At 42.7% G+C, this 25,031-nt stretch overlaps 1 protein-coding gene across 4 annotated transcripts in view; it reads right to left on the bottom strand.

Moving 5' to 3' along the window:
- Positions 1–25,031, bottom strand: part of LOC140356635 (disco-interacting protein 2 homolog C) — a 179,185-nt gene that overhangs the window by 46,973 nt on the left and 107,181 nt on the right. For all 4 annotated transcript variants that reach the window (XM_072441766.1, XM_072441769.1, XM_072441768.1 and 1 more), the window contains exons 8-11: positions 23,755–23,952; positions 17,977–18,068; positions 10,486–10,596; positions 10,268–10,391 (exon numbers count right to left, since the gene is read on the bottom strand). In XM_072441766.1, coding sequence (XP_072297867.1) covers positions 10,268–10,391; positions 10,486–10,596; positions 17,977–18,068; positions 23,755–23,952 — 525 coding nt within the window. The remainder of the gene's footprint in view (positions 1–10,267; positions 10,392–10,485; positions 10,597–17,976; positions 18,069–23,754; positions 23,953–25,031) is intronic.

The raw sequence follows: 25,031 nt of genomic DNA, 5'->3' as shown, positions 1-25,031 counted from the left end.
GGGCAGTGGGGTGGCGTCTGCGGAAATCCACCACCATCTCCTTGGTCTTCCCCGCGTTGACGAGGAGGTGGTTCCGCTGACACCAGTCCACAAAGTCCTGCTCCAGTCCTCTGTACTCCGCGTCATCGTCGTCCGTGATGAGTCCGATGATGGCAGAGTCGTCAGAGAACTTCTGCAGGACACAGCTGTCCGTGTCATGTCTGAAGTCTGCAGTGTAAAGGGTGAAGAGAAAGGGCGCGAGGACAGTGCCCTGGGGCGCCCCCACACTGCAGGTCCGAGTGTCAGACACACAGTTCCGGGCTCTCACAAACCCGGGTCGGTCTGTGAGGTAGTCCAGGATCCACTCTGCCAGGTCATACTCCACACCAGCCGTCTCCAGCTTGTCCCTCAGGAGCAGCGGCTGGATGGTGTTGAAGGCGCTGGAAAGATCGAAGAACAGAATCCTCACAGAGCTGCCAGGCTTTTCCAGGTGAGAGAGAGAGCGGTGCAGCAGGGAGATGACGGCGTCCTCCACTCCGATGCCAGACCGATATGCAAACTGCAGCGGGTCCATGGCTGAGCTCACGGTGGAGCGGAGGTGGTCCAGGACCAGCCGCTCCAGTGTCTTCATCAGGTGGGACGTGAGAGCCACTGGCCTGAAGCTGTTGAGGTCTTTGGGGCGCTCGGTGTCTTAGGCACAGGTACCAGACAGGAGGTCTTCCAGACCTGTGGTACCACCCTCAGCTTCAGGCTCATGTTGAAGACATGCTCCATAACTCCACACAGTTCATCTGCACAGGTTTAAAGGAGCCTGGGGCTGATGCCATCAGGTCCTGCTGCCTTCCTCACTTTAATCCTCTTCAGCTCACTCCTCGCCTGTGCTGCTGTGACAGTCAGTGGTTGGCAGGGGGACCGTGTGCTGGGGGGATGGGTGAGTCCAGGCGAAGTGGGGAGCTGATGGTCCGGGGCAGATAAGCGAAGAGGAACAGATGCAGGGCATTGTCCAGCTGTGGAAGAGGGAGCATGCAGCTGTGCAGGGGGAGGGGCGGGTGACCGATCAAATCTCAAGAAGTGAGCATTTAAATTAATTAATTTAATTTAATAAAATTAATTGCATATAGAGTGTGTGAATGAGTGAATAATGTCCTACTGTAGACATGTTATGCCTTTTTCTATGTAGATCAATATTTAAGATTTTGTTCATTGTAAATCTTTTACAGTGTAGCACAACAATAAGTGTCAGAATATTAGGGCTGTTTAATTAACTGAGTTTTAACCAAGATTACAATTACGGATTTAATCATTTCTGTTCTGAACAAAACATTTTTAAATCACTAAATGTCAATCTAAAATTACTGAGGAAAAGAAACAAGTCTGCTGACTTCTGATTGAACATTGTGGCGCCGACAGAGCCACGACGACAGAGCCACTGTGCCGGACCACGACGAAAGAGCCACTGTGCCGGACCACGGCGACAGAGCCACGGCGCCGGACCACGGCGACAGAGCCACTGCGCCGGACCACGGCGACAGAGCCACGGCGCCGGACTACGGCGACAGAGCCACTGCGCCGGACCACGGCGACAGAGCCACGGCGCCGGACCACGGCGACAGAGCCACTGCGCCGGACCACGGCGACAGAGCCACGGCGCCGGACCACGGCGACAGAGCCACTGCGCCGGACCACGGCGACAGAGCCACGGCGCCGGACCACGGCGACAGAGCCACTGCGCCGGACCACGGCGACAGAGCCACTGCGCCGGACCACGGCGACAGAGCCACTGTGCCGGACCACGCTGATGGCCGGACTAAGGAGTGCTGCACTTCATAACAGCTTTACAGCTTTTACATTATTTGTTTTAGGTGCAAATGTTTTCTTTTTAGTCAATAGTATCCACCATTTTCTGGGTCTGGTTTGCAACAATATTAGTAGTAAAGTGGTAAAACAAATAATCCACCTTTGCTGCTCGGGTCCTGACTAGAACCAGGAAGTACCATCACATTAGTCCTGTTCTCAGGTCTCTGCTCTGGCTCCTGTGGCTCAGAGAATAGCCTTTAAAGCAGCTCTGCTTGTGTACAAGTCTCTCCATGGCCTAGCACCAAAGTACATCTCAGACTTGCTTGTGCCATATGAACCACCTCGGACTCTAAGGACCTCAGGGACTGGCCTCCTGCTGGTGCCCAAAGCCAAGACCAGACAAGGAGAATCTGCGTTCCAGGTCTATAGGGCAAAGGTCTGGAATAGCCTCCCCAAAGGTGTGAGACAGGCCCCGCCCCCGGCTGTGTTTAAATCCAAGCTAAAGACTGTTTTGTTTGACATAATTTTACCTGGTTTTTAATATTTTAAAATACCACATTGATTTTATTTTATTTATTTACTCTGACGTACATTGTTTTATATTTTTATATATATATATATATATAAAAAATTTCATTGTTTTTTTTAATTTTTGATTGTGTTTTAAACATTGTAAAGCACTTTGAATTGCGGTTTGTATTAATTGTGCTTTATAAATAATTTGATTTGATGTTTCCGTTTCACACTGTTGAATTTGTCTGATTAGTTTGTTTGTTAGTAGGAGTCAGTATAATGCTTTATTTCATATAATAATGACTACTAAATGCAGTAGTTTAGATTTACAAAGAAACGATCAATTGTATGTATTGTATTTGATGGGACAGTTTTCATACAAAGCAAGTTTATTTGTAACACAATTAATACACAAGGCAATTCAAAGTGCCTATCGCTGGCACCAGCAGGAGGCTGGTCCATGTTTAGTCCTGACTCTGGCACCAGCAGGAGGCTGGTCCATGTTTAGTCCTGACTCTGGCACCAGCAGGAGGCTGGTCCATGTTTAGTTCTGACTCTGGGCACCTGCAGGAGGCTGGTCCATGTTTAGTCCTGACTCTGGCACCAGCAGGAGGCTGGTCCATGTTTAGTCCTGACTCTGGCACCAGCAGGAGGCCGGTCCATGTTTAGTCCTGACTCTGGCACCAGCAGGAGGCCGGTCCATGTTTAGTCCTGACTCTGGCACCAGCAGGAGGCCGGTCCATGTTTAGTCCTCTGACTCTGGGCACCAGCAGGAGGCCGGTCCATGTTTAGTCCTGACTCTGGCACCAGCAGGAGGCCGGTCCATGTTTAGTCCTGACTCTGGCACCAGCAGGAGGCCGGTCCATGTTTAGTCCTGACTCTGGCACCAGCAGGAGGCCGGTCCATGTTTAGTCCTGACTCTGGCACCAGCAGGAGGCCGGTCCATGTTTAGTCCTGACTCTGGCACCAGCAGGAGGCCGGTCCATGTTTAGTCCTGACTCTGGCACCAGCAGGAGGCCGGTCCATGTTTAGTCCTGACTCTGGCACCAGCAGGAGGCCGGTCCATGTTTAATCCTGACTCTGGCACCAGCAGGAGGCCGGTCCATGTTTAGTCCTGACTCTGGCACCAGCAGGAGGCCGGTCCATGTTTAGTCCTGACTCTGGCACCAGCAGGAGGCCGGTCCATGTTTAGTTCTGACTCTGGCACCAGCAGGAGGCCGGTCCATGTTTAGTCCTGACTCTGGCACCAGCAGGAGGCCGGTCCATGTTTAGTCCTCTGACTCTGGGCACCAGCAGGAGGCCGGTCCATGTTTAGTCCTGACTCTGGCACCAGCAGGAGGCCGGTCCATGTTTAGTCCTGGCTCTGGCACCAGCAGGAGGCCGGTCCATGTTTAGTCCTGACTCTGGCACCAGCAGGAGGCCGGTCCATGTTTAGTCCTGACTCTGGCACCAGCAGGAGGCCGGTCCATGTTTAGTCCTGACTCTGGCACCAGCAGGAGGCCGGTCCATGTTTAGTCCTGACTCTGGCACCAGCAGGAGGCCGGTCCATGTTTAATCCTGACTCTGGCACCAGCAGGAGGCCGGTCCATGTTTAGTCCTGACTCTGGCACCAGCAGGAGGCCGGTCCATGTTTAGTCCTGACTCTGGCACCAGCAGGAGGCCGGTCCATGTTTAGTTCTGACTCTGGCACCAGCAGGAGGCCGGTCCATGTTTAGTCCTGACTCTGGCACCAGCAGGAGGCCGGTCCATGTTTAGTCCTCTGACTCTGGGCACCAGCAGGAGGCCGGTCCATGTTTAGTCCTGACTCTGGCACCAGCAGGAGGCTGGTCCATGTTTAGTCCTGACTCTGGCACCAGCAGGAGGCCGGTCCATGTTTAGTCCTGACTCTGGCACCAGCAGGAGGCCGGTCCATGTTTAGTCCTGACTCTGGCACCAGCAGGAGGCCGGTCCATGTTTAGTCCTGACTCTGGCACCAGCAGAAGGCTGGTCCATGTTTAGTCCCGACTTAAAGGTGCCATAACATGCTTTTTTCACTGGGGGGAGAGGGGGGATGGTGACGCGTGCTTGCCCTTATGACGCGGTCTTGTAGACACCCGCCGTCAGTTTAGAGATTCGCGGAAAGGAGATAGTCTGTAATATAGCTAAACACTGCGGGAATCTATCAAAAAACACTCTGGGTACATATATGAAGCACAAATAGCAATGTAAGAAGGTTAAAAGCTCTGAAAAGTCGATTTTGCATGTTATGGGACCTTTAAATTATGTGCAGAGGCAGAAGAACCCTGAAGTTTACTTGAAAGGTAAATAACTAGTTTTCCTTTCTAAAATAGGAATAATTGTAATAATGATTGTGCTCCTTTTTTCATGTATTCTTTTAAAAGAATACATGAAAAAAGTATTTTTTCATGTATTCTTTTAAAAGAATACATGAAAAAAGTGTTTTTTCATGTATTATTTTGTTGTACTAAAGGTAAAATTGCACCAATTTCTTTAACACTTGTTGAATTGGGGCTAATTAATTATGAATTAAGTGTTTTAGAAGATAAATAATAATCTGACCTGAAGTTGAGTTTTCAGAGGATTAACTACCTTGAGCCTTTAAATGTGATTATTTTAAAATATGAACAATGTTCTAGCAGTAATAGTTTCATTGCTGTGATGTTTTGTACAATCGTGGCATTTGTAATAAAATAATTTGTTCTACGCTGCTGTGTATGAGGAAATTTTATTTTGAAAAGCACAATAGCCTTTACCAGTAGAAGCTGTAAACGCACAGAAGTGAGAGGTAAAAATGAAATGTTTAATACTACAACAGACAAACATGACTAATTCTTCTTACAGTGTATGTTAATCTGGTTTATCTACCACAGCTAAGCTAAACGACCCTTAGAATAAAATACCAGTTTGATACTAGTTTGGTTGTAGTTATCGCCGCACGAGGGTTCTAAACTCATGCGAAAGTGGGTGTAAAGTTGTGGTTTGATGTAGTGTTAAAATGCCAAAACCTTGTGATAAGCAGTACCCATTAAGTACTTACATTTGTCTCATATTATCCACAATGGGTCAAAATCCACTGTTGAAAATAGAGACAATATATCTAACTTGTACTGCCGCTCATTTCAAGCTAGACGTTAATGCTAACGCAGCTAAGCTAGTTTAGTGACGGGTCTACTAAACCTCGCTCGCTAATGGAAAAACACCTACGTCTTGTTGGATTTTTTCTTGTTTTCTTGTTGGAGGTTTTTTTTACGCAGCATCTCCTCATTCATTTGGTTGATGAGCAACATTTTTTCCTCAACAGCTTGTTTTTTAGCTTTGTTCAAGGCCTCCAAATCCACCGCATTCTCCTTCTCATAAAGAGCAATAATCCTGTCCAGGTGAATACTGTGTTCTTTTATCCTTTCCGCCAGCCCCACATTCACGCTTGAAGGATCCAGATCCACGCTCACTTTAGTATCGCCGTCGATATACCACCCGATCATGGCCGCGACCTTCAGCCTGAGGGCTTTGGGCGTGTCGATAACCTCTCGACAGCCGTGGAGACTTGCAACAAAGTCAAGAATCTTATGTTCCAAGATTCTACTCATTTCTTTCTCGTCGTGTAGCGCCTTTTGAGAACCTTGCAGTTTCTGTGTCCAGTTTTGGAACCTTTGATTTAGGTCGTCGTCCTCCTCCTTTATCGCTCGAAGTTGGATGTCAGTTTTGTCTTTGTGCTCTTCCAACTCACAGACCTCCGCCTCCAAAAGTTTGATGGTTTCGCTGGTGGAGGAGAGGTTAGTATCCAGCACCGCACGTTTGGAATCCTCCTCGTTCAACTTCTGCTGCAAGTGTTTCTTTTCGTTTACGATATCGCTGATGTCTTCGTCGTTGCGTTTTATCTTCTGAGCTTGAGTTTGACTCAGCTGTTTTAGTTTGGAGATGTTAAAGTTCCTAGATTTGATCTCGTACTCCTCTTCCTTGATCCTGGTCTGTAATTTTAGGATGACATTTTGCAAGTGACATATTTTGCTTCTATAAATTTCTTTCACATTTTCTTGAGTTGCTTCAATTTTGCTGTGAGCGTTTTTGCTTAATTGTGTAATTCGATTTTGCAGCTCTTCTTTTTCCATCCTCAACTCATTTTCTTTTTCTGCAATCGTCACATGAGCACACAATTGTGCTTTGTGCAGTTTTAGTGAAATCTTGTCACATTTGCTCTTCCATTCTGTTTGCTGTATTCTTGTTTGTGACTCTAAGCGTGCTATTTTAATTTTGTCCACCAGTTTCAGTTTGGTCATATTGGCGTCAAGTTTTCCCTTTTGACTTTTAAGTTTACTTTGGCACTCGACCTCGTAGTCAGCGAGCTTTTTTTTTAACGTGGTATACATGGTGCTGTACTTTTTGCAAGCCGCTTCAGACTCCTCATATCGCTTCAATATTCTTTCACACTTAAGTTGGTAATCTTGGAGTTCTTCTTGGGCGGCTGTTAACGCTGCGGGATCGCGGTACTTTTCCACCAACGCCTCGATCTCTGACCTCTGTGTATGAATGACGGCCGCCAACTCATCGTTTCGAGCGTTCATGGATTGCTCGAGTCTGTGAATTTTCCACTCCCAAAACTCTTTTGAGTCATATTCTATTTTGGATGTTTTGCTGTTGCTAGTTTTGCTGTTATGTTCCTCCATGTTGACTAATCGCAATGGACTTCGGCTAGGGTTAGTGTGGATTCACGCGCAAGTGCGACTGAGCCAAACGTGAGCAGGCATTGAACGTCACAAACACCAGCTGTGACATCATCAACATCATCATCATCATCATCAAACACCAGCTGTGACGTCATCAACATCATCATCATCAAACACCAGCTGTGACATCATCATCATCAAACACCAGCTGTGACGTCATCAACATCATCATCATCAAACACCAGCTGTGACATCATCATCATCAAACACCAGCTGTGACGTCATCAACATCATCATCAAACACCAGCTGTGACGTCATCAACATCATCATCAAACACCAGCTGTGACGTCATCAACATCACCGTGTGACTCTGTGGAAGATACTGTTTTGGTCCATTATTAGTTTGGGTTTGGACCAAAGAAGAATAAAGTCTAAAGAATAAAGTCTGGAGCTAATGTAATACTACCAACCGCCATAAAACACCAAAGAAGAAGAAGTTTGGGTTTGGCTCCACAAATTTGTCATATAAATCTTAAGTCTTAAAATTACAATTTTGTGTTTATATTTTGTGCATTTTTATGTTTGTATATTTTTGTTTGTTTGGAAGTCTAAACCTTAAGAATAAAGTAGGACTTTAGTTTAGTTATAAATTATACAGTAAAACATTGAACATTCAGCCCTGTTAAGAAAGTATGTAAATAGAACAAAACCTGAAGCTGCACTTGGAGTTTAGAAACCAGGACTAAACCAGGACTAAACCGGGACTAAACCGGGACTAAACTAGGACTAAACCAGGACTGAACTAGGACTAAATCAGGTCTAAACCAGGATTAAGCCAGAACTAAGTCAGGACTAAACCAGGACTGAACCAGGACTAAACAAAGACTAAACAAGAACTAAACCAGGACTAAGGCGGGACTAAACCAGGTCTAAACCAGGACTAAACCAGGAACCAGGACTAAACCAGGAACCAGGACTGAACCAGAGACCAGGAATGAACCAGGACTAAACCAGAAAACAGGACTGAACCAGGACTGAACCAGAGACCAGGAATGAACCAGGACTAAACCAGAAAACAGGACTGAACCAGGACTAAACCAGAGACAAGGACTGAACCAGGACTAAACCAGAAAACAGGACTGAACCAGGACTAAACCAGAGACCAGGACTGAACCAGGACTAAACCAGAGACCAGGACTACTGACGAAGAAGGAAAGCACATTTGCTGTATTTGTTTCTCGCTGAAAAATCAACAGGCAGCGATGCAGATTTCAAGCTGACCAAAACAAGCGGAGGACATCAGAGCCCATACTTCTACTACTACTTGAGTCATAGTAAATCTACAAGTGACTAAGGCTTTATGTTGAGAATATGAAATTATTTAAACATTTACTCTTCTTGCTCCTTCAAATGATTTAATGAAAATACCAGATTTAATTTTGTCCTTCCAATTCCAGTATGAATCAGATGTTAGTCTCTGCTACAATCACTCAGCACAGAACCATCCTGCAACTCCTACAGAGTGCACGCTAAATACATCATACAATCGAGAGGGTAAATGTGAAGGAAAAACAATTATAAATCCCCTTTAAATATCGACCCAGTGTCGTTACAGTGGCTTCTAAAACACTACTACTAAATTTACATCACGATATCTATTTCAGGAGCAGGATTCCATCGCTGACCTTCGGACCAGAGGATGAGCACTCTACCAAGTCTACACTTCCTCTAAATGTGATCGACTTTTCCATACGTAGAGAAGAAGAAGAATTAAAAGTAACCAGGACACGTGTAAAACTCAACTGTGTGACTACTGTCCTCCTGCACATGATCATTGCTCACCCGGACGCGCCGCTCATTCCTCTGCTCCTTCATACTTATCCGTGCAGCCATTCTCTGATACGTTCCTGCTCTTTTGTGTTTGTTTTATCGATCCACATTACTCTCTCCGGTTCTCTGTCCATTAGTCCTTCCAGCTGTCGGCCGCCATCACACGGAGCGTCCATCAGGAGAAGGAGAAGAAGGGGACTGGGTTTGGGCACGGCGGTAAGATGGATGTGGTTTGCCCTATTTGTCTTTTTTAAATGTGTATGGGCATTTAATGAGTCCAAGCACAAATAAAAATGAATGATCGCAAAACTTGTGTTGACGTTTCTAGAACTATCCATTAGTCTATAGCCTATTTGTACTTTACTTTTACATGTAAAAGTAAATCCAGAGTATGTTCTTCATCAAAGAACTGATGTCTATAAGTAGGTCAAGGAACAAATAACTGAACTCAGGGACGTCTAGCAATTTAGCATTAGCAATAAAACTTTATAGCTACAATTGCAAATTAAAACTATAATACATAAAACCACACTTTTGGCAAACAAAATATTTTTTTTTGTAAAGCATTTGACTTTTAGACATGAGGAACTGCGTTGCTCACAAGCTAATTACTCTTAGCAGCGCAAACAAACACGTTGAAGCTCCTATAGTTTTTAACTTTCACTTTTTACCCCAGCCAACCAAAACTAGTCTGCCGTAATCTGATGGACCATAATTTGTCATCCCTGCTGATCTAAAATGAGCGAGTACACATCCAAACGCTCTTCTAATGTGCTTATTGTTGTGATTGTTTCATGCAGCGGGCATCTAAGTACACACAGAGTTCTCCACATGTCCGCCACGTGTTTACAGGAAGGAACAGGTGGTGTATTGTCTCCTCAGTTCATCCTTCATTTTGAGATTGCACCAGTTGTATTAAAACCAAAACGTGCAACCTCCCCTCCTATTGTGATTGGTCAATATGATGAAGTGTCTTGCTCAGTTGCATGGCACCATTTTGTTCAAAGTACCATTATTAATCAGCCGTGTGATCCACAAATGCACGCTGTGAAATAAAAATACTTTTGGGCACAAACTACACACAAAAAATCAGCAAATCCATCACTCATTTAAGCTCCATTTCCGTACGTTAACAGGTCTGTGCGTTCCCAGCGTAGTTTATCCTTCCAACCGTTTTTACATTTTCAGCCATGCTCTGTGAAATAACCACCAGAGGGTGCTAAAAGACAGAGAATTCACCAAATCGTAATAAAAAGACAACAAGAAAAACAAACATGGTGACACTCATATTTGTTGGAATAAAGGTTAATAAAAAATGTTGTGTGTTTTGCAGCTTGTTCTTGTCACTTTGTAAAACGTTAATCTTCCACTGTTGTGCTGTGAGACGGACCAAATAACAGACAGAAGGATGAAGAGTGTGTATCCGTTTGGACAAAACTCGCTACCAAACCTAACGTGACCATGAAAAAAAAAAACACAGTACCTTTGAACTGCTGTATCTCTCCCGTGGGACTCTTGGGTAATCCTTTATGACACGCATCACTGGTCAGCGCCACCGTCACGCCACAGCTGCCCAACAGGAAGCCGATCTGCTGACTTCCTGCGTCCTACAGTAGGAAAAAAAAAAGTATTACTAGTCAAAAAGAAACAACTGTCATCGTCAAACTAAGCAAAATGTGAGCGTTGATAAGGCAGGCTGACCTTCCTGGAGAGTGGAACCTCGATGGGCACGGGCACCACCTCAGCCAGCACACAACCATAAAACGCTGTTATAAAGGCAGCAGGGTCGTTGTTGGGGAAGACCAGCGCCACCTACAGACCGGACAAGGACAAGTCAACTGTTAAAAGTAGTAAATAAAAATGTATAACATGTTACAATGTTTCTAATCTAATCGGTTTGTGTTAATGGTGACCACTACTCAAAAAATCACCATTGCCCAAGATAAATAAGATAAGATAAGATAATCCTTTCATTGATGCAACGCAGGTAGATATAGAGGTAGATACAGAAGAAGAAAAGGACAGATAACTTATAGGAAGTAGGAACAAAAACTAACCTATAGACAAAACCTCCCATTTCCCAACAAGGGATGGAGGGGCAAAATAATAAAGATATAAATAAATAAATAAATAAATACCATTACATGTGATAACAACAGTAATTGCACATGAATCACGACAGTAATTGCACAGTAGGACTAACAGTGTTTGTTATAAAGTCTGACAGCAGCAGGAAGGAAAGACCTGCGAAACCTTTCCTTCACACAGCGAGGGTGGATCAGTCTCTCACTGAAGCTGCTCTCCAGAGCGGAGAGAGTGTCCTGCAGGGGGTGAGACTCATGGTCAAGCATAGATGTGAGTTTAGCCAGGACCCTCCTGTCCCCCACCTCCTGCACCGAGTCCAGAGCGCAGCCCAGGACGGATCTGGACTTCTTGATTACTTTGTCCAGCTTCTTCCTCTCCCTCTCTGTGATGCTGCTGCTCCAGCAGGCCACACCTACAGGAGCTGATGCCACCACAGAGTCGTAGAAGGTCTTCAGGAGTGGCCCTGTCACTCCAAAACACCTGAGTCTCCTCAGGAGGTAGAGCCGACTCTGGCTCTTCCTGTACAGTGCGTCTGTGTTATGAGTCCAGTCCAGTTTGTGGTTCAGATGAACACCCAGGTACTTGTATGAGTCCAGTCTCTCAATGTCCCGTCCCTGGATGTTCACTGGTGAGGGGGCAGTGGGGTGGCGTCTGCGGAAATCCACCACCATCTCCTTGGTCTTCCCCGCGTTGACGAGGAGGTGGTTCCGCTGACACCAGTCCACAAAGTCCTGCTCCAGTCCTCTGTACTCAGCGTCATCGTCGTCCGTGATGAGTCCGATGATGGCAGAGTCGTCAGAGAACTTCTGCAGGACACAGCTGTCCGTGTCGTGTCTGAAGTCTGCAGTGTAAAGGGTGAAGAGAAAGGGCGCGAGGACAGTGCCCTGGGGCGCCCCCACACTGCAGGTCCGAGTGTCAGACACACAGTTCCGGGCTCTCACAAACCCGGGTCGGTCTGTGAGGTAGTCCAGGATCCACTCTGCCAGGTCATACTCCACACCAGCCGTCTCCAGCTTGTCCCTCAGGAGCAGCGGCTGGATGGTGTTGAAGGCGCTGGAAAGATCGAAGAACAGAATCCTCACAGAGCTGCCAGGCTTTTCCAGGTGAGAGAGAGAGCGGTGCAGCAGGGAGATGACGGCGTCCTCCACTCCGATGCCAGACCGATATGCAAACTGCAGCGGGTCCATGGCTGAGCTCACGGTGGCGCGGAGGTGGTCCAGGACTAGCCGCTCCAGTGTCTTCATCAGGTGGGACGTGAGAGCCACTGGCCTGAAGCTGTTGAGGTCTTTGGGGCGCTCGGTGTCTTAGGCACAGGTGCCAGACAGGAGGTCTTCCAGACCTGTGGTACCACCCTCAGCTTCAGGCTCATGTTGAAGACATGCTCCATAACTCCACACAGTTCATCTGCACAGGACTTAAGGAGCTTGGGGCTCCTTAAGTCCTGTACTTAAAATTCCTATTCTTAAAATTCTTATTCTTATATAATATAAGTATAGGAATTTTATATCCACAGAAATTTGGCCCGGAGTTATTTTCTACATATTGCACGCAGTTTGACAAGGCCAATTCAGTCAGTAAGTCTGTCAGTCTGTCATATAATGTTTGGAGCAGTCTTTGGACGAAGAAATGGGACTATCCATCCATCCATTTTCTATCGCTTGTTCCCTTTCGGGGTCGTGGGTGACGGGAGCCTATCCCAGTGGACAGTGGCCACCTCCTCGCTATTTTAGTTAAATGGCACTGATCTGTCATGAAATTAAGGCTTATATCATATTTTCCATGTAGGGCTGTTAAAGTTAACACGTTGACTCATAAAAATTGACGCATGACTCACGGATTGACGTAGATTAATCACTGTCTGTTTTTAGATAATACAGGGAGGCTTGAGAGAAGGAGGAGCATTTACACATGAAGTGCATCAGTCAAGATTTATTTTTGTCACGAAGCGGTCGTTGTTGAACTCCAGATCTCTGCCGTCTTTAGTTTATTCAGCAGAGCAAAGCAAAGCCCAGTCACTCGCCACCGCTCTGCGTTTGTCAATACCAGCCGCTGAGTGATCTGTCGCTAATGTTTACCAGCGCTCCGCACCGCACAGACCAAAGCCGTCGAGTTGAACAGTGTGCACGTCAAAAACGTACGTTTCAGCACTAAAACTAGTGAAATGGACAAAACATTTCACCAAACTACAACAGAACACTTATAAAAACACCAGACCAACACCAGCAGCTGCATCTGTCAACATGAGAGCCAGTTACACTGTTATTATGGGCCTTTAACCCACTAAACCAGGGATTAGTCCTGAACATTTTGACCACATATTCATTCAGATGAATATGTCTCTACTCCATATGTACGGTTCTTCTGCATGGAAGAACTGGTTCTCCTCCTGAAGAACTGGTTCTCCTCCTGAAGAACTGGTTCTCTTCCAGTGGTTCCAGCTCCACTGTCTATCTCGCGTCCTGTCTGTCTGTGAGAGTCAGATCTCTCCTTCACTGTGGAACTCTTCCAGGTTTCTACTTTTTCCCAAGGAGGTTTTGTAGTTTATCCTGGCCAAGAAGGTGGGTCTAAGGACAGGGGACCCTGGAACATGGTCCCTCGTCCCTATGAAAATTGTTGAATCCGTTTTTCACTGTCGCTCTCCAAGGCATCTGCTGTTGTGATTTTGGGCGTTACAAAAATAAATTGAATTGAAACATGAAAAAACCTATTTAAATTTGAAAGCCCAACTGACTATAATTTCATGACTTAATTTTATTAAGAAAATGTGCAATGCCATTCATTTTAATAATCATATTTCAAAAGTGAATACTTGATACACAGCAGTGCTGTGTATTAAGTATTCACTTTTGAAAACACTTTTGAAATTGACAATAATTAGTGCTGTGACAGCACATGGTAACACTTGACTTTACGGTACATTTTATTAAACCATAAATAACAGCAATTTTTTTTTCAAGTGGTTAATTTGGTGTTAATTAGTATTTGTCTCTTATTAATATATTTTTCTTTTCCTTTTTTTAATATTTTGTGTCCCATAAGCTTAATTGTCGGGAAAGTACAGAGTGAAATGAGGGATGAAATTGTCGGAGTCGGGAATCGAACTCACGACACTGCAGCCGGCTGCACTTGGAGCCTGGCATAATCTAACTCTGTTAATAGGGATTTTTTTATTAAATGTCTAATTAGCAACACACTACTACTGCTTATTAGTATGACGTTTGGACATTTTTACATTAATTATGACCCTAACAGGTTAATTTTTTGGCAATAATAATGCTTTTAAGGGCTAGTATCATAAGAAATTTTGTTTTTCCTTTTAATGCATCATGTTAATAAAATGTGTATTTTAGGAAAGTATTAGTAAATGTCTAATTTGCAGCAGAATAACGTTATGGGACCAAAATATATATATATACCCAATTTTAGGTACTTCTTTATTCCCGGTTCAAACACACCCCGTTTAACCAGGTTTAGGACTGGAATAACATTATTGGATGATTGGATCACATTTGATATAATTCTATTTAGAAAAACGTAGCCAAAGACACTTATCCCTGTCCATTACGTCCACATGCTGAGACATTTGTGACTGTCCAGCTTCCTGCTTGTCTTACATCATGGTACTGTATCTGGCCCGGGCTCCGGTTGCATGTCGTGGTGATAACACACAAGTGGCTGTATAAGTGCTGCCTAATAGCTTTTATATATAAGCTGGACTATAGCAGTAGTATGATGTGGAGTACCTGAGAGCAGTAATAATAATACTAGAACAGCACTCAGACAAGCATGTGTGGATCACTACACACTACATACCACAGCATAAGGAGAGCAGCTACTTTTAGGAATGTTTAGGAAAAGATAAGTATTGCTGTCTTTTGGAAAATATTTAACTATTACAGTTCTAGATTTATTTATTTTTTGAAAGAAATAGTAAAACTGAATATCCACAAAACCATAAACGAAGCACAAAATAATAATTATAATAATACATTTTATTTATAACGCACTTTACATTCAAATGGAACCTCAAAGTGCTAAATGGAACCTCAAAGTGCTAAATGGAACCTCAAAGTGCTAAAGGACAGATATATTGTAACAGCAGCTCTAAGGGTCAAACTGAGACCGCTGTGTGCTGTCTACATCGAATTATAGAGCGGTTTATTCTCAGCAAAGCAGGTTAGCTTTACCGTGACTCTGCTCTGACCTCTGAAAGTTGTGAATAATTAGGATGCTCAGAAGTAGGCGTGTACAAAAGGGTTTTAGAGAGATATGATGCATTCCGCATACAAATGATATGACTACAAACCAAATATTTTTCAACCATTCAAATTGATTTGATACAACTGTCCTCAGACACAAACTGACAGCAGCAGATGCTTGAAGGTGACACAGCACAAGAATAAAAACCAAATTCAACATTTAACATTGAACAGAAAACAATGCTAGTTGAGTGTATATCTAATGTTTATCCAGTATCAAGATATATTCGATCATTTACAAGTATATTTGACTTTGCAGTCATACTTTGCCTGGATCAAGGAAAACTAGCTGAGCAACGATTGATGTGGCAGAGCTTAAGGGGAAAATAACAATAAAATGATTAAATTCTGTAGGTGAATCATTTGACCCGTACTCATTAGGCATTAGGAAAGTAAAAAACTGCTGCAAATGCTTGAGGGAGAAAAAAATCAGGTACAACTCCTTAAATGTTTTGGTCTATTGCTCCAAATACAGCTTTGTGCCAGTTTTTTGTTCCATGTGGAAATGCCCAGAAACTACACATATTAAATCTAACAGTTACAGACTTCTGGCCAGTCCTTTCACTCTTTTAAACTATGGCCTTTATGTTTTAAGCCACCTTAAAGTGATGTCTTGTCCACCTACAGTTAAGTAAAGACTAAGCTCAAATTTAGGGTATTTCAAGACCGTGTTAAGTCCAGCGGAAGCCATTATTTAGTTCTGATAATGGTAATTGAAAGGTAAAGAAAGATAAGCGACAAGTTGGCCACTGTCCAGGGTGTACCCCGCCTAAGGCCCGAAGTCACTGGGATAGGCTCCAGTCACCTGCGACCCCAAAAGGGAACAAGCGGTAGAAAATGGATGGATGGATGGATGGATGAAAGATACATTTTAAACCAACCGGTGATATATGTTGGATAGTTGAATAGTCGTACAAAAACTTACTTGGACTAGGATTACATTTTTTGTATTATCTTAACCCAGTATTATCGCAAGTATGATCAAAATGCACACTTTTCAGCTCATATGTTTGAAAGTCAACTGCTAGCCTCTCTCATTTGTGAATTTGTTCTATTAAATATGCAACAATAAGTCCAAACCACGCTGTCAGCAAATTCTCCATTCACTTTGTTTGAAAATCCATTTACATCACAGCACATCTGATTGCTAGCAGCCTGTTTTTCCCTCCAGCTCTTGCCTCAGCCCTCATACGCTACGCACCAGCTATTTCTGTATCATTTCCTCCACTAATTAGTCTCCTCTGTAATCACCGACACGTCCCTCCATAGGCACGTACAAAGGGGTAGTAAACGTGAACAGGCAGGTTTGCGATGGGCAGAGTTGTAATTAAAAGAGACTCGCCTTCCAGCTCGTTTCGGCTCAAAAAACACGCTCTACAGTTCAATGAGTTATTACAGTGTTATTTCCACGGCTGGGAGAAGACTGGGATGTATGTCATGATTAATCCTGTGCGATAAAGTGTGTACTTGTAAATATATGGTTTACAGCTGAGAATTTGTCCCAATGCGGTTTGGTTGGTCAGATTTTTTATTTTTATTACAAAAATTGTATATTGTTGTATATTGTATGTTCCATGTAACTGCAAACAACCGCAAACTTGGTAAAGTTCTGCAGCAATTACATATATTCAAATATTATTAATCAACTGGTAATTTGAAGGCATTCTAAATCTTGACAATTATGATAATACAATTTGACAAACAAGTTTAATGTATCACAGTGTCAGCTAATGTAATTACCACAAAACATGGGAAAAAAGCTGTGTAAAGCTCTGACCATTGTCATTTTGTAAGTTATAATCATATTAGCTTAGGTATAAATCACACACAAGCCTTTAAAAATCTGATGCACACAATTTTAGAGTCTTAAATAATGTTAAAAAGTGAGACAAGGAGAGAGTCTTACAAGACTTTAAATCTTATGTTCCTTGAGTGCAAATACTGCCGAGTAAAGACCGTGCACTATAAGCTACAAGTTGTGAGGATAAGCTACAAGTTGTGAGGCTGTTTCTTGTCAAGAGTAAAGCGATGCTAAAGTGTTCAAAATAAACATAACGTTGCACTTAAAGTTAAGCAAGAAAAACCTGTGTTAATATTCTGTCATAAAACGCAGATTAGTTAAATGTTTTGCACAGATGTTGGAGATAAACTACACAGGAAGGAGCACGCTGATTATTGAAGCTAATCTGCAGCAGCTTCATTCATTCATTCATTTTCGCTGTATGGATTTATTCAAACACTTTCACCCAAATAAATGCTTTTAAAATATACCGTATTTTCCACACTATAGGCGCACTGTTAATGAATGGTCTATTTTCGATAATTTTTCATATAGGACGCATCAAGCGAAACAAAACGTGTATCACACAAAATCGCTTCGAGGTCAATAAGCACAACCAGAATTAATACATATATATATATATATATATATATATATATATATATATAGCGCACTGGATTATAAAACACACTAGTTTTTTTGAGAAAATTAAAGGCTTTTAAGTGCACCTGCATATCTTCCTTTATTAAGTGCGAAACCATCAGGTCAATTAATCAGTTCCGTTTTTCAGATTTCAAACAGCCCCTTTAATAGAGATGTTTTGTGGACTGTGTGTTATGAAACTGGAAAGAAATGGATGAGAACGCTACAATTTAACTTAATCAGCTTTACTAGAGGTGAATAATAAAGTATTCCTCCGTGTTCGCTTGCTCCGTCATTCAGTCTGCCCCTGACGCTCTAACTTTATTGGCTGCTGCGACAGGGAGTCAAGGAGAGGCAAATCGGGACCTAAATCGGGCAAATTATCCTACTGTGTGTAAAAGGCTTTAATGCTGTGCTGACACTCACCCTGTCCCCCGGCCGCACCAGAGGCTCCTGTTTAGAGCCCAGCTTGTGCAGCAGGTTGTAGGCCACCTTCACACTCCTGCACCACAGTTTACCTGCACACACAAAAGTATCAGATTATTAACAGAATGTAATAATGGGAAGAAATTTGAAACATTCTAAACATCTAAAATCATTCACAAAGATATTTACACATACTAGACTTACTATATCGACTTATCGTTCAATATATCATAGGTAAACAATATTTTTTCAGGCTCAATATTCGTCACATATTTTCTTTGCATCATGGAGATTATTTTCTTATTTTTATGTAGCATTAGACCTTTATGATAACATGTGAGTTGTAATCATATTTAACATTTATATGACAACATTATAGATACTACAACTAACCACTGGTATACTTTATTGTACTGTATATGTATTGCTGGTCTTGTTTTTACAATATGATTCAATTAGAAAAGGGTTTAATGGGTTTATCTTGCTTTGAGGTGCTTTTTCAGTGGTATAAAGTAGCTTCGATATTATCGTTTTCTGTAGCAATATCTCACTTTAAAATGTGTTATAGTGACACATTATTAATACAAATACAAACATATATAAATAAGTAGCACCACAAAAATGGCATGGATAAAAAAATAAATATTTGCCACATAAAACTAAACCTTTTTCTTGTAAATGAGTCAATTTCATTATTTCCTTCATAATAGCATCTTGACTTTGAGACAAAATCAGTCTGCTGCATGCTGTCTGCATCTAATAATAAAGCGTCACAGTATCTGAAAGTAACTGTAATAAAACCAAGCACACGCCTCCCAAAAAAAATCATGCATAAGAATATCAACGATGAGCTTGGAACTAGTTAATACCGCAATACATTGGAGTGAGGTGAATAGTGATGCAAGTGCAATCATTACCAATCTGCAGTTATACATTTCTTTGTATTTCAAACCTCATGCAATTTCAGGAAATAATGATTGTGATTCCTCCGCTTATTTCCATATATCCATTTGAACACCAGCCTGTCGGTATTAAATATTATCTGATGTGTTTCATAAGCGCCGCGCTGGGCTGTGTTCGTTATTGCTGTGAAGAAAAGAATGGCTTCCTCTTAATTCAGAATGACAGGTGAAGAAGCGGCGCGTGAGCGAGTCGAGCAGGATTCTGTATGGTTTTAAATTACTTGTGCTGATGTTTGACACAGATAGAACGGATGGAAGGAGCGGGAGCGAGAGGAAGAGAAAGGAGGTCACAAATGATGGTGGAATGGTGGATAATAGATAATAGTACAGTTATAAGTTTGGAATTAAATCACACAATCAATCACTACAAATTGTGGGTTTCAACTTCCTGTTCATTCATTCATGTAAGATGTAACACACTTTAACTCTTAACTTTAACATTTTTAAGTTTCACTCAATCGCACGGCTTTATGAAGGGTCTTGGGTTTTGACTCATGGTTTGTCCTGTTTTTATTACAGTTTGTTCTGTGAGTGAAATGCGACACGGAGGATGGACGTGCCTCTCTCTGAGGAAAGGCCGGGCTGAGTGGACTCTGCTGTGCACGATGAGCTGTGACTGTGTGAGTGACAGGCGGAGCAGCACCTGCTCATGTTGGACACGAGGAAGAGTCAGGACTAATGGTAAATGGACTGCACTTTAATTTAACACCATGTGCGTAAAACTAATTAAAAACCTACTAAATGAATCAAGTATGGTATAAAATTCGACAAGACACACATTATTATGAACAGCTTTGTCATTGGCGACAGGTTAAACCGTTCATTCATTGTTCAAGTATAATAACCAATGTCTACATTTACAATTCAGTGTATCATTATTACAATTAATTGTTATACATTTTTGTCAGATTTGTGATGAATTAGTTGAAAGTTAGTTAAATAACTTGTTTCCAACAGAGTGTGGCCTTTTATCTCCACAAACATGACTCCTTCTTGTTTCCATGGAAATGTTGTTCCTACAGCTTTAATTATACAATACCACAATATGGCATGAACCGTATCAATCTCCATAGAGAATGTTCTGGAGTAATGTTTTTAATTTCTATGGAATGACCTGTCTGCAGAAAGTCAAATACTGTGCCTTTCAATATAAATGTATTGTATTCTTCTTCTTTCCTGACACCACAGACACAACACATTACATTAAAATAAAAGCAGACAAAAAGACAACATGTACTGTATAGTTGTTGTCGAAGGTATAAATAATTTGCAGCAACCTCTTATGTAGGTTCACTTGAATGTATAAATATGACATGGTTATGCTTCACAGAAAGAAGCTCCTGGTTCCAACTCCCAGGTGGTGTGGACTTTGCATGTTCTCCCTGTGTAAGTTTCCTCCAGGTGCTTCGGTTTCCCCTGCCACTAAAAACATGTGCAGGAGCCGTCCTCTGGGGCCAGGACTCCAAATATTAGTGAGACTATCTTCTAGTGAAACATTCTACAATTGTTGCTCGTCTTACAAGAAGCAACAGTGTTTTCAATCCAAATTAAAGCCTCACAGAGTAGGATTTCACCCAAGAAATAAACTTTAAAAACTTGCATCTGGGTTTTCTCTCCACTAACCTGGCCTGTAACATTGCAACCTGTCTGTCTCCATGGAGATATTTTTTCTCGGTACTCCATTGGCCCAAAACATGGGCATTGGCCAAAATCCTGCGGGGATTTATCCAGTCCATCTGTATCACAGCAACTATTTTCATAAATCCACAGGAGCGTAGTATTTGATCAGCCTGATTCTATGGGGTTAGTCAAAGCGCAGTTGAGTTCGGGGATGGTGGGAGAATCCTGAATCCTGAGGGGGCGGAGACCGGAGGTAACAAAACAAGCGTGCCCTTGTCGGAGACTTCAAAAGGACTGAACGTGGAGAGAATGAGAGATAGGCGCGCGCCGGGATTGAAATTCAACTCACACGGCGTCTGTGAGGGCTCCGGAGCAGAGGGAGGCGTTTCACAGACGACCAGGCACCGCCATCATCAGCATCACAACTAAATACTATACAAGGGAATGCATCCAGGAATGTGTCTTTATTTACTTATACTAGGTTCTATTGAGTGTTAGAAGTGAAAAATTCCTATTCAAAGTCAGATATAAGAGACTAACAGAATGTGTGATCCGGACATGTTTGGACAGCAAAGTAATTCAACTTGTTTTACAATTTAGTGCATTATTCTTTTTGACCCTAGGCTTTATTGGATATGGCAGTGTAGTGCTGCCCGGTGGTCGAGCGGTTTAGGCACAGCACATATGCCAGGATTCAAGTGCAGCCGGCCGCAGTGTTGCGAGTTTGATTCCCAATTCTGACAATTTATGCATGTCCTCCCTTCTCTCATCCCCCATTTCATTCTGTATATTCCTGACAGTAAAGCCTACTGGGAAGAAAAAAGAAAAGATATGGCAGTGTAGCGTATGGAATGGGGGAGAAGCGACCATCCAGTCCCTCACACTGCAGACATAGGGAGGGTGGGTGAGATGTCTTGCTCAAGGACAGAGCTCAAGTACTAGAGTCTAGTGAATACTTGTTGTGTCTTGTGCTCATGTCCCACTGTGTCAACTGGTGTTTGCAGCAGTCTCCCATCAAAGTACTAATCAGGCCCAACACACCATAGATTCCAGGACCAAACTGGATCAGGCATGATGGTCATGGGAGCCAGTGTTATTTACTGATCTACCCAGAAAGACAGAACTATTTAAACTATGCCACAAATTAGGATTTAAAGAGGATATATTATGTATTCTTGTAGCTTTAAACATGCTTTTCACCTTGGGATAAGTACGGCATTCCACAATTTTTACCAATTCACCTTAAAGGTTGAATAGAGGATTTGTCCACGATTTGAGAAATTGGCGACTGTTTTTTCCGTCTCTTCTGAGCCAGCTCGAACATAGTCTTTCTCTGTCGTCCCTCAGCCATTTTTGTACTTCGCGGTCCGAGGCGCAGAACGACACTGAAGGAACTAGATGGATTCGCTTAACACACACCGGCATATATCAACCACGCATGCACAGCCAGGGGAATGTGCTGATATCCTGGGAACGAGCCAGAACAAGGCTGCAGGTGTGCAGTGGCACGCAGGGAATGATTGACATGTGGGAGCTGTCCACGCCACGAGGAAATGAGACTCTGATCGGTCGTCAAAAATCCTTTATTCAACCTTTTTACCTTAACGTTGACAATTGGAAAACACACTTTAGAAACTACACTTCCCAATTAGGCATTGGGGCTCCCTCTGCTGTCAGCGGTGGGAATGAACATGAAAAAAAACAAATAATTAAGCGTCAAAGCAAGTTATTGTGATGGTTTACGATTTTTTCCCTTGACACAAAAATCCCAGGAGTGATTTGGGAGGCTCAGAGAAGATGACCTCATAAATAGTAATAATTAAAATGTGAATTAAGCTGAATACTCCATTTTAGATGAGAGCACAACAATAGCATAGGTAAAAGCTCAACAAAAGTCCAATGTCCTTTAGAGGCAGTGGCTCAGTGGTACGAGCGCTCTTCCACCAACCTGAGCACGCTCAACCTAGTCTGGTCAGCAGTTTAGTCCCAGTTCTAACCAAGTGCAAGTGGTTGCCGTGTCCTTAGGCAAAACACTTCACCCACTTTGCCCATGTATAAATGAGTGGATGACTGAATGATATTGGGGTCAATGGCACGGATTGGGAAACTCACAAAGTCACACAAAAACAATCATCAGGAGGACAATGTACAGTGTCATTGTCATCATAATTTAATTTCTACTTCAATCAGGAGTCTGACTTTAAATTCTCCGGACTTTCTCCATGCAGTAAAGTTGTATACAAGTTCTGTATAAATTACAGCCTTCGCAGAGACTGGAGTAATCTGGATAAGGGCCCGAGCAGAGCCAAACGTTAGCAGCAGTGATTTAACGGCACTCAGCCTGTGCAGGGCATTTCAGATTTATAACTAGCTACCATTCCACTGTGTATGGAAACTCATATTGTATAGCAGCTAAGTTTATAGGAGTCTAAAATTATAGCACTCTGGATGGCCAACATGACTTGGATTTCTGTGTAGTAGATTTGTATTGCAATATCCAAAGTAGGGCCTCATATGGATAGTCACAAATCACATTTTTTTTCTTTGTAATGCACAGTTTGAAAACATATGTATCGTTCTAACTCAAGCAGAAAAGTTGCAAGGAAACATGGACAGTGATAGTCTGTGTGGCATGGTTACCTCCTGGTTTGAGGGCGATACCTAACGCACGGTTTCGTAATGTCCCACCTAGAGATTTTTCTCATTCGAATATTTCCGGTAGACAAAGTATTTTAGTAATGTTTTAAAATAAAGAACCTATTTATAAGGCAATAATAAGCACTAGATATTTGTTTGTGAGCAATTTTAAGGCATAAAACTAGCATTTGTAGACTTAGAATACCTTTATAAATGTTAAATAATTTGTAGGAGCCTTTATAAGCTGCTTATTAGACTATTTTTAATAACAAATAACCAGTGCTTGTTAACACGTTATAAAAACTTTGCTAATGAGCCTTAGTTTAAAGTGTCACAACAATTTATTAAGCTATTGCATAATAATAATAATAATAATAATAATAATAATTCAACCTGGAAATAGAAATTTGATTGTGAATTTGACATTAAAAAACAGACGAATAAAGATTTACATGGAAACTTAAAATGAGTTGTCATCATTAAACATTCATTATATCATCTTTTAATCACTTTAAATCAACCGTCAACTCCGTCATATCTTTATCAAACGCTGGCGTACCGTATGTGAGGACGTAGAGCGGTTTGCCGTTGGGGTCCATGGTGCTCAGACAGGGGGCTTTGGGGGAGATGGTGCCCCACCTCTGCAGGGCCGCTTCCAGGGACGGGGGCCAGTTGGTCACCACCCCCAGCTGCTCGCCCTGGGACGGAGCCATCTGGGCCCCCTCTGCTCTGGGCTGGTTCGGGTCGGGCTGCTGGACTGAAGGGGGAAAAGACACGGTATGAAGTTTTATAATGTTAAGATCAAGCGCTAGGACAGCAGCAATTAGTTGGACTAATTGTGACTAAAATAACTAAAATTATACAAATAAAAAAAGAGATTTAAATTAAAGCCGCAAGCGGCATCCAATGGCCCTCGCGGGCCGCCGGCCTTCCGACTCTGCGCTTTCGACTTGATAAAGATGGCGCCCTTATTGTGTGTTGAATTAAAAAATAACTTGACAGACGGCGACACATTGGACATGGCCAATCCAGTGCAAATCAACACAAGTGTCACCGCCGGTCTCTGTGCCGCCGCACAGAGACCGTAGCCCTTAGAATATAAATATGGATAACTTTTGATGCCCCGCTTGTGTAGATGATATTTCCCAAAGTAAAGCTTGATCGGGCTATTGCCCACGGAGGAGTTTGTTAAAGTGTGAAGCGTAAATTTGAACAGTTCAAAGATTTGGCGTTTTCCCATTTGTGACATTATATTTGCAGCTCCACGGCACAGAGATCGTACCACTTAAAATCAAAATATGACTAACTTTTGATGCTTCCCTTGTGTAGATGATTTCTCCCAAATATGAGCTTGATCGGGCAATCGCACTAGGAGGAGTTTGTTAAAGTGTGAAGCGTAAAAATGTGGTCATTTTAGAGATTTCGCTGTTTTCCCATTTGTGACATATATTTGCGGGTCCGCCACACAGAGACCGTAGCACTTAGAATCAAAATATGGATAACTTTTGATGCCCCGCTTGTGTAGATGATTTTCCCCAAATATGAGTTTGATCGGACAATCGCCCTAGGAGGAGTTCCTTAAAGTGTGAAGCGTAAAAATGTGGTGATTAGAGCGATTCTGCAATTTTCCCAATTTTTAGATCTGCAATATTCCAAAATAAGTTGTCCAACTTTGCGGCTGCGCCGCACACAGACCGTAAGAGGTATCTCAAAAAAATGGATAAATTTAGATGCCCCACTTGTCCAGAGGACGTACGCCGATTTTGAAGTCGGTGGGCAAAACGCCTAGGAGGAGTTCGTCAAAGTTTGACGTGAACAAAATGGCTAACTCAGCGT

The sequence above is a fragment of the Eucyclogobius newberryi genome, unplaced genomic scaffold (assembly GCF_026437365.1).
Source record: "Eucyclogobius newberryi isolate DKJ021-1_F unplaced genomic scaffold, fEucNew1.0.hap1 SCAF_12, whole genome shotgun sequence".
Classification (NCBI taxonomy): Eukaryota; Metazoa; Chordata; class Actinopteri; order Gobiiformes; family Gobiidae; genus Eucyclogobius; species Eucyclogobius newberryi.
This window is presented reverse-complemented; position numbering and strand designations above follow the sequence as displayed.